Genomic DNA, 9,883 nt, shown 5'->3' on the forward strand with positions numbered 1-9,883 from the left:
GGTTTGCTATTGCTGTGATCTCATGTGAGTGACAGGTTGTCCCGCCCTCACGCTAGTAAACACGCATGTCCACGTCTTTCCTTCCTGTAGGTGTGCACACATGTTTTGTGTGTAAAAAGCCTGACAAGGAGGTCAGGAGATGTATGATCCCTGTGTGTGGGAAGTTTTATCATATGGAATGCATACTGAAACATTCCCCCACCATCGCTCAAAACCGCGGCTTCCGCTGCTCCCTCCACGTCTGTCTGTCCTGCTACATCACCAACCCCACCAACCCTGGTATCTCCAAAGGTGCCCATCATTCAGCTATTGCATATGGAAAGATTAAAAACTTACTGATTTAAATAAATAAAACCTGTTGTTTGAAATATGACTAAAGGATATGTCCTTGATCATAACTTGCCGATCTCACAGGCCGTTTGACCCGCTGTGTGCGCTGCCCTGTGGCCTACCATGCCAATGACTACTGTATGGCTGCCGGCAGCGTTCCATTGGCCAATAACAGCTTCCTGTGCCCCAACCACTTCACTCCACGCAAAGGTTGCAAAAACCATGAACATATTAACGTTAGCTGGTGTTTTGTGTGTTCTGAAGGTACGTACACCAGTCGTCACTATTCTCTATCAGTGGTGCTTAACTTACAATATTTACCTGACGGATGATGAAACTGTCCCTTACTACTTTAGGAGGAAGTCTGCTCTGCTGTGAATCTTGCCCTGCTGCCTTTCACCGTGAGTGTCTGAGCATTGACATGCCCCAGGGAAGCTGGTTCTGTAACGACTGTCGAGCAGGAAAGAAACCCCATTACAAGGACATTCTTTGGGTGAAAGTGGGCCGCTACAGGTTTGTGTGTGTTTTACCAATTTTTCCTCCAAAAAATTATAGTGAACTATTGATGATATTCACTGATGCATTTGTGTCAGGTGGTGGCCCGCTGAAGTGACTCAACCGAAAAACATTCCTGAGAACATCTACCGTATGAGGCATGAGGTGGGGGAGTTTCCTGTACACTTCTTTGGCTCCAAAGACTATGTGTGGACCTATCAAGCTCGCTGTTTTCCCTACATGGAAGGGGATGCCAACAATAAGGAAAAAATGGGAAAGGGTGCAGATGCCATCTATAAGAAAGGTATTTTTTTATGTTCTAGCAGTTATCTAACACTGTGTCCTAATTAAGTCACTTTGTCTGACAACAGTGAACTTGAAACTGCTATGTGATTCCATACCATCATAGCCTGTCAGAACATATTTGATGTCTAAAAGAAAGCTATGTGGAGAGCGATTTTGGACCAATTAGAGATGTGACATGATGACATTGATTTGGACAAAAACTAGACATGGATCCTTTTGTAACAATGTGGAAGAAATCTGTCTTATGATATTTTCACTGATTACAAAAATGTAAAAACATATCATTTGAAGTCATCATAGAAGTGTAAAGCCTTAATATTCAAAGGTGTATGCTACCATATTGTTTATGATATCATACAGAGCATACCAGTTGATTATATTTTAAAGGAGTAATGACATGAGAAATCAAATTTTCCTTGATCTGTTGACATAAAAGAGGTATTTTGGCTTTTGGCAGTTTGGCTTTAGATCAAGTTATTCAACTGAAATTGCAAACTGCTGCTGGATGAGAAAAAAATCCCTGGATAGGGGTGATGTGGTGGGAGCTGTATTCCTTGACCTTAAAAAGGCGTTCGATACGATCAACCATAGCTTGCTTTGAACTAAAATGTCATCTTTTAATTTCTCTACCGAGGCAGTACATTGGTTTGCTTCCTATCTTCAGGCTAGAGTACAGTTTGTTAAAGTTGCCCTGGAAAAATCTTTGCTCTTGAACATCAAAATGGGCATACCACAGGGCTCTATACTTGGTCCTTTGCTGTTCAGTCTTTTTTAAATGACTTGCCATTAAACTGTTCAGGTGCCAGCTTCCAGCTCTATGCAGAGGATGCAGTTCTTTATGCACCCGCCAAGTCACCTGAGCTGTCTGCTGATGTACTGTCTACATGTGTGGCTCAATCAAAATCAGTTGGTGCTAAATCTTACAAGGACAGTCTCCATGTGTTTTTCTATTCAGAAACTTGATCTAAACGAAAGATTTAAAATTCACTTACAAAATGAAAACATTCACTCTGTTACAGAATTTAAATATCTTGGATTGGTCCTAGATCCTCAACTTAAATTTTCTAAACGTATAAATGAAATCTCTAAAACAATACAAAGCAATCTTAACCATTTTAAACTAATCAAAAACCACATACCAAACCAGGCAGCCCTGCTGTACATGCCATGCTATGGTCTTTTCACGCATTTCATACTGCATGACAGTGGGCGCACGTAGCTCCATCTGCAACAAAACACATTGGCTCACTTTACAATCAAGCAATAAAAATTATGGATAAAAAGCCAATCCGCTACCATCACTGTCACATCCTCAAGAAATATAATTTATTAAGCTTTGAAAGCTTCAGTAATTTGTTTTATTAAATACATTTTCAAGTGTATTCATAATTTAGCACCCGAGCCACTTTCATTTATGTATTATTCAAATACAGAACAGCAAAAGAGTTACCAGAAGCACCTCAAATCATAACTGCACAACACCACACCACCAGTTACAGGATTTGTATTGTAACTATGTTTGACTGCTTTGTCCCCGTTAAATGAAAAATACAATTTGTACCATTTTAAATCAGCAAGTTTCAATGTCAAACATTATTTAAAAAACATGTATGTAATCAAGCTCCAAAAGCAGCTTGTTTTTGATGGTAATTTTGTGGGCTATGTGACATCACATAGGCAAATATATCTGCATAAGACTCCCTCTAAAGCAAGACATCGACAAATCGTTTTACATCGCACCATAGGCTCCGCCCAAAGGCATTCAGACTCTTAATGGCTGATATCAGTCTACGCGGGACGCAAATAGGGCCCATCATCTCTGTGGTTGGTTTATTTATGTGTCCTGGTTCGCATTGGAGGGTTATATGTTTGTTTGGATAATTTGTCCCTGGCAATGACCTTAGCCAGTCATAACAGTAGCTGTTTATTGACAATGTTTAAAACAGCTGCCCCTTAAAAATGTATAATTTTAAGACAGGCTTAGAATGATGCAACAATGAAAAAACATTAACATTATAACTGAACCTCAAGGAACGAAAAAAATCGATGTCCCGACTGCTTAAAAATGTGAATTCCTTCAATATTCAAAGAAAATGGGTTTAAAAATGTTTTTTTTTTTCTTTTCTTTTTTTCTTAGCTTTAAATGAAGCAGCTGAAAGATTCAGGGAACTGCAGGCGGAGAAGGAGATGAGACAGCTTCAGGAAGACCGGAAGAACGACAAGAAACCTCCTCCTTACAAACACATTAAGGTAATGACAATAGAGAGTGAACTACTCCTTTCAGACATATCTTTTGTGTTAATATCGTTCTTAATGCCACCTTCTCAGATGGTGACACTGATCTCATGTACACTGATCGATTTTCTCTCAGGTGAACAAACCAATAGGGAAGGTGCAAATAATCACGGCAGATCTGTCTGAGATACCACGCTGCAACTGTAAAGCCAACGACGAGAACCCGTGCGGCATTGACTCGGAGTGCATCAATCGCATGCTATTGTACGAGTGTCATCCTCAAGTGTGTCCAGCAGGGGAGCATTGTCAGAACCAGAGCTTCACCAAACGTCAATACACTGAGGTGGAGATCTTCAGGACACTGTCACGTGGGTGGGGTTTACGCAGTGTGTCTGACATCAAGAAGGTGGGCACTTTTTACTTGTTACTTCTTCTTTCTTTTTTTTAAGTCGACATGAAATGGAAGTTGCAATAGTAGATTGTAGATAATAGATAGATTCATCTTGACATTGTCATCCTGGAATATGGCCATGATGTGTCTTCCTACATGGTTGTTTAGGAAATTAAAAGCTACACACTCCATCAATTGGGGTTCGAAGAACTGTTGCCAAACATGCCTATTTAATTCCAAAATATATATATATATATGTGTATGTATGCATGTATGTATATGTGTGTGTGTGTACATGTATTAAGAGATGCACGGATCAGCTCTAACATCTCTCGAATCCGCTGTTAAAAATAAATAATCTACCCACCATTCACCCGAAACTAGAATTTTCACTGATTTAGATATCCGCACCCGATCGTCACAATTCTAATTCTCAGTGTTAAGCGTGATATGGTTTTATAAACACGGGTTTTACTCCCTTCCAACTTAAATTGGAATGTCATTGTTTTCGTCACTGCAACTTCCCGAACACACTCAAGAAATGAAATGTTCAGTTCAACCCAAGCAAAGGCTGGATATATGCTTAAGGTAACACTTTATAATAAGGTTTCATTAGTTAACATTAGTTCATGTATTAACTAACATGAACTAACCATTAGCAGTACATTTGTTACTGTATTTGTTCATCTTTGTTAACCTTAGTTAATAAAAATACAGCTGTTCATGGTTTGTTCACAGTGCATTAACTAATGTTAACAAGATTTTAATAAAGTTTATTTTAATATTTGTAAATGTTGAAATTAACATTAACAAAGATAAATAAATTCATTAAATTAAGTAAATCATGGGGTATTTTTTTTTTTTTTTTTTTGTGAACTATCCCTTTAACAGACATTACATATCACATACCCAGCACTAGATTGATCCCTGGTTTTCCCTGAAGAAATATACGTATTTGTTGAAAACGAAAGTAAAAGAGTGACACACGTTCTACGTTTACAGATATATCCGCAATCTGTGCATCACTAATATGTATATATTATTGTCATATTTTTTACATTAGTTATTTGGTAGTATTTGTGCACAACTAATTATGTCTCTTTTCCCCATTTAATTACATCATTTCACCAATAGGGAGCTTTTGTGAATGAGTATGTTGGAGAGGTCATTGACGAAGAGGAGTGTCGAGCCAGGATCAAACACGCACAGGAAAACGACATCTGTAACTTCTACATGCTCACACTGGATAAGGTCAGTCACCTGGATCGATTCTCAATCCAGATCTTCCTGATTACATGTTCTCCACTTACCTTGACACCGGGCTGTGTTCTTCACGTACGTGCAGGATCGCATCATAGATGCCGGGCCAAAAGGAAACCAAGCACGTTTTATGAACCACTGTTGCCAGCCAAACTGTGAGACACAGAAGTGGACGGTGAATGGAGACACCAGGGTCGGACTGTTTGCATTAGAGGACATTCCTACAGGTGGGTTTAATCTCTGAAGTAGATAATATGGTACTAGAAAGTGGGTGAATGTATATTTAAGCGGGTTTTTTTCCGGCTGTTTTCAGGTGTTGAACTCACTTTCAACTATAATTTGGAGTGTCTGGGTAACGGGAAGACGGTGTGTAAATGTGGGGCGTCCAACTGCAGCGGATTCCTTGGTGTCAGACCGAAGGTATGGCATGCAGCATGTATTATAGATTTGGTTTTAAAAGAATATTCAGGATTAAAGTTGAGCACTTTTTGTATGTTGTATATTATTTACCTATTCGGTCATACTCCATTTGACACAACTTTCTCTTCAGAATCAGCCCACATCTGACGATAAGGCACGGAAACTGAAGAAGAAGGCTGCTGGGAAGCGCAAGAGTCAATTGGAGGTCACCAAGGAGCGAGAGGATGAATGTTTCCACTGTGGTGATGGAGGGCAGATTGTGTCTTGTAAGAAGCCCGGCTGTCCTAAAGTCTATCATGCCGACTGTTTGAATCTGTCCAAGAGACCTGCAGGTGAGTGACTTATTTTCAAACAGCATGAGTCTTTTGAATCTAACTTGTTTAACTTGTTTCATCATTGTCTTATGTTTTTTTTATACCTTGCTCTGAAGTTTCATTATGATGCGTTTCTTTCATGGTAGGCTCCCCTTTTCTTCCTTGTGTTGATATATTTTGAAAAAAAAAAAAAAATAGATGAAAGCCTTTACTTTACGGTTCATGTTTGGGGTCAGTTTTTTTTTAATGCTCTTTGAAAGTCTCATGCCCACCAGAGCTGGATTTATTTGTTAAAAAACACAGTAAAAACAGTAATATTGTGACGTTATTGTATTTTAAAATACCTGTTTTCAATTTACTTACTGACCCCAAATGGTAGTGTACGTTACAGCACGACAAAATCATGATTTGCTGCTAGGTATTATGCAGATTTGTTTATTTATTTGGCTGTCAAGAGTAAAATATTCATAATTAATCTCCTGATTTCTGTCTTTAGAAATCAGTATCAAGCAGTAGCATATAAATGTTGTAACAATCATGCCTAATATATAAAAATATATATTTAGTAAAATCAGCTTTTTTTTTTTCTTTTTAATTTTCTACATACCTCCTTGTGGCACCCCTGGGGGTCCCTGTGCCTCAGTTTAAAAGATTTAATATGACTTAACATTTGTTTTTTTGTTTTAAAAAAAAAACAGATAAACATTTGCTTTTCATTTTTACAAACTCAAATGTTCAAAATTATTTTCATCACTTTAAAAGGAACTTTTAGAAGAAGGTACTTTATATTGTAATATTAGATAACGGAAAAACGCTTCCACTATTGGCTATTTTAGTCAGCTATTTGTAAATTTACATGTTGTAGGATAATGATTACTGTCTGAGAATGTAGCTTTTCAGGATTTTATTCAAGTAGCATCACGACTGAATCTGCCTCATGTGAATTTTTTTAGGCCGTTGGGAGTGTCCGTGGCATCAGTGTAACGAGTGCGGGAGGGAGGCAGCGTCCTACTGCGAGATGTGTCCCAACTCCTATTGCAAACAGCACCGTGAGGGAATGCTGTTCATATCCAAACTGGACGGCAAGCTCTCCTGCAGCGAGCATGACCCATGTGGCCCTGATCCTCTGGAACCGGGTGAGATACGAGAGTATGTGCCCGTCCTACCCCCGCCACCCAATATGGCAGCGTCCGGCAGGATACCCCAGCCTGCCCTACCATCTGCTGCTCCGCTCTTCATTCCCGCCCCAAACAGACCCGCGTTCCAAGCCCAAAGAGACCCATACGCAGACGAGGTGGTGGACAATGTGGTTTTGCCACCCTCTTCCCCTTCTAAGGACATCAAGGAAGAAGATATGAGCGATGAAGGCGAGGTGGTGGAAGGAGTGATCGGGGATGATGGAGAAGATGAAGGCCTTGAGGTCGTGGATGATGATGATGATGATGATGATGATGATGATGATGGTGATGACGACGACGATGATGATGATAATGATGATGAAGAAATGGACTACGAAGGGATGGGGTTTGAGGAAGAAGAGGAAGAGGAGGTGGACTGGGGAGATGAATATGTGGATGATGACTTTGAAGGCACTGAGGACTTAGGGGAAGTTGAGGGGGATGACCAAGAATCATCATGGGATGAGTCCGTTGAAGGTGAAAAGTGAGCTCTCCTGCATTTTTGCTAGACATCCATCTCACGAACACACAAACTCTCTCTCTCTCTCTCTCTGATGAGGACAGCGGGCACAGAGGGTGACCTGCAGGGAAAGTCAGCTGCCGTTTTTTTCCATTTGGTGCCCAGCTAAATGCAAAGCAACTTTTGAGAAAGATGGACATGTGCAACATTCTTAAGCCTTCTTAACCCAAGTCCTCTTGGAAAAGTCCATAAAGAGGGTTGGACCTGGTGCTGTGTGACTGTGACTTCACAGTCCTTTTGTTGGTATATAGTGTCTGGTGCTCTTTTGTGCTTTTTTTTTTACATTTTCCTCCTCGACTTGTTTACATTCTCTGATCTAAACAGAAGGATGACCTCACGGGGGGTTGAAATGGGGCACATCACACTGTTGTGTCTTTCGTACGAAATCTGCCAGGCATAGATTTTGATTACACTTCATTGATCAACCAATTTGGTTTTTTAAGAACATGTCTGATCATTTCTGAAAAGAAAACGCAGAACCCCCAACGCAGCTGACCCTTCATCGTGTGATTACAGTGACATAGCTACATCATCAGGCTTTACGCTCCATGCTTGAAATAATTTCTTCAGGTCTTGTCTGTTAGTATCACAGAGTGGCTACATGAGAATGAATAATAGGAGTCCTAGTCCATCTTTTCAGCCGATTTGTGAAAAAAAAGAAACTGTGGTACTGTCAAAAAAGGACAAAGAAGTGCGACATACACAGCATCAACCTGCTTGATTTCAGTCTTGCATTTGTGTTTTTGTGAAACCTGTCATTTTACTTCACTTCCCAGAACATTGTCTAAACTAAAGAAACTTTTAGTTTTAAGTTTTTAAGTCTAGAGGAGTGATCGTATCACCTTTCATTCTCCATGTTTGTGGCCTTTGAGTCTTGATGGTTTTAGGAAAGATGAGTTTGTACTTCTTAGATAAGATGGATGTTACACAAGGCCTATTTGTACTTCCCCATGTTACTTAAATTCAACCACCATCTCAAAATACTGGTCAAAAATCTTAAGATGCCTCATTGCGATATCCATTCAGAATGTCAGAGAAATTCTCCCCCCACGTTGTTACAAATTTGCGGGTTATGATCTCCAGCTCTGTTTAGTCAGGTTTGTATGTTTGTATGTGTCTTTGAGCAGGTAAACTTTAAAAGGTGCCTCTGAATGTTTTGCACTCTTTCAGAGATCAGGAGAAATCAATTATATTCATGAAGCCCGTAACTTTTTTTTCTTTTTGAACCATTTAATAATTCCAAGCTAAAAGCTCATTCAACATACTCCTGTAGGTCTAGCTGATGAAACTTATTATGGACATTGGTCATCCTCCATTTAGACTCAAGTAAGCTAATCATATATGCAATAATGTTTGAGGGATGCAGGTGACCCTTAAAAATGCATATTTTGACACATAAATGCCGTCTTTACCCAAATTATTTTATATTTGTAATAAAAATATTCCCGTACTGGAACCTATTTTGTTTCCAGTAGTCATGTTATGGTTTAACTTTTGCAACAGTTTAATTTTGGAATTAAAAAATATCAAACTTTCTCTCACCATCACTTTATTCTCAAAAATGATAAAAGCACCTTTTGTTTGCAATATCATTGTGCACCAGGTACAATCCCTGATTGAAAAACTGCCTCATATAATGAAGTAATGTTTGTATTCACAGAACATGTTTGGAAAAGGGATATGTTCCATCATCACTGATATTGGGTTATGTTTCAATGCCTTTAGGCCTTACACTCATTTCTGGTTCTATAGCTCTTTTTGCAACCTAATCTTGCAGATGCTTTTTTAAAAAGCTTTTTTAAATTCTTTATCATCATCATCATCATCATCATTGACCTTTGTACTTCTGTTTTCTTAGCTATGTCATGTTTTTTGTCTCTGTATTTATGGACCTTGTATAATCTTTTTCACTCATTTTTGTGTTCCTTGTTTCTTGTATGTTTGCTAAATCTGCTGCTGTGTTTCAGCGCTGTTCCCCCTTGATACCATGAAGAGGACGAAATACAGATGACAGTTTCCTGAGGACATTTGGGCAAAAAGATTGCTGCCATGTTAGAGACCCATGATTTTGTACTGTACCATGTGCATAATAAATATAAGTAAAATTTTACAATAGACACCAGTTTGCTATTTATTTATTTATTTATTTTTATCAACTGTCCTTGTATGTGGATCATACCAGAGAGTATCAAATGCACAACAATAACTGCTGACAATTAAATGGCGTTGATCAAAAAATTACAAAATTAAGAGTCAAAGACATAGCATTACATATTTGCATATGAAAATTTATAAATGTTACCTTTCCTAGACATTTCTTGTTTTTTTAACTTGCAAGCATCTACACACGATACATAAAACTTGTCTCAGTTGTAAAGAGCTGTTATATGATACGATATTTTGCAATGGGTCCTGTGAAAATCATCTATACTAG

General features: G+C 38.8%; 1 protein-coding gene across 1 annotated transcript in view; it reads left to right on the forward strand.

Moving 5' to 3' along the window:
• The window catches only part of nsd1a (nuclear receptor binding SET domain protein 1a), a 23,960-nt gene extending 14,390 nt beyond the window's left edge, over positions 1–9,570 (forward strand). The window contains exons 14-24 of the mRNA XM_079839491.1: positions 91–291; positions 415–594; positions 687–843; positions 924–1,129; positions 3,269–3,381; positions 3,503–3,772; positions 4,892–5,008; positions 5,103–5,244; positions 5,331–5,437; positions 5,568–5,769; positions 6,705–9,570. Of these exons, the coding sequence (XP_079695617.1) occupies positions 91–291; positions 415–594; positions 687–843; positions 924–1,129; positions 3,269–3,381; positions 3,503–3,772; positions 4,892–5,008; positions 5,103–5,244; positions 5,331–5,437; positions 5,568–5,769; positions 6,705–7,417 (2,408 nt within the window). The 3' untranslated portion in view covers positions 7,418–9,570. The remainder of the gene's footprint in view (positions 1–90; positions 292–414; positions 595–686; positions 844–923; positions 1,130–3,268; positions 3,382–3,502; positions 3,773–4,891; positions 5,009–5,102; positions 5,245–5,330; positions 5,438–5,567; positions 5,770–6,704) is intronic.
• The last annotated feature ends 313 nt before the right edge of the window (positions 9,571–9,883 follow it).

The sequence above is a fragment of the Gobio gobio genome, assembly GCF_949357685.1.
Source record: "Gobio gobio genome assembly, chromosome: 16".
Taxonomy (NCBI): Eukaryota; Metazoa; Chordata; class Actinopteri; order Cypriniformes; family Gobionidae; genus Gobio; species Gobio gobio.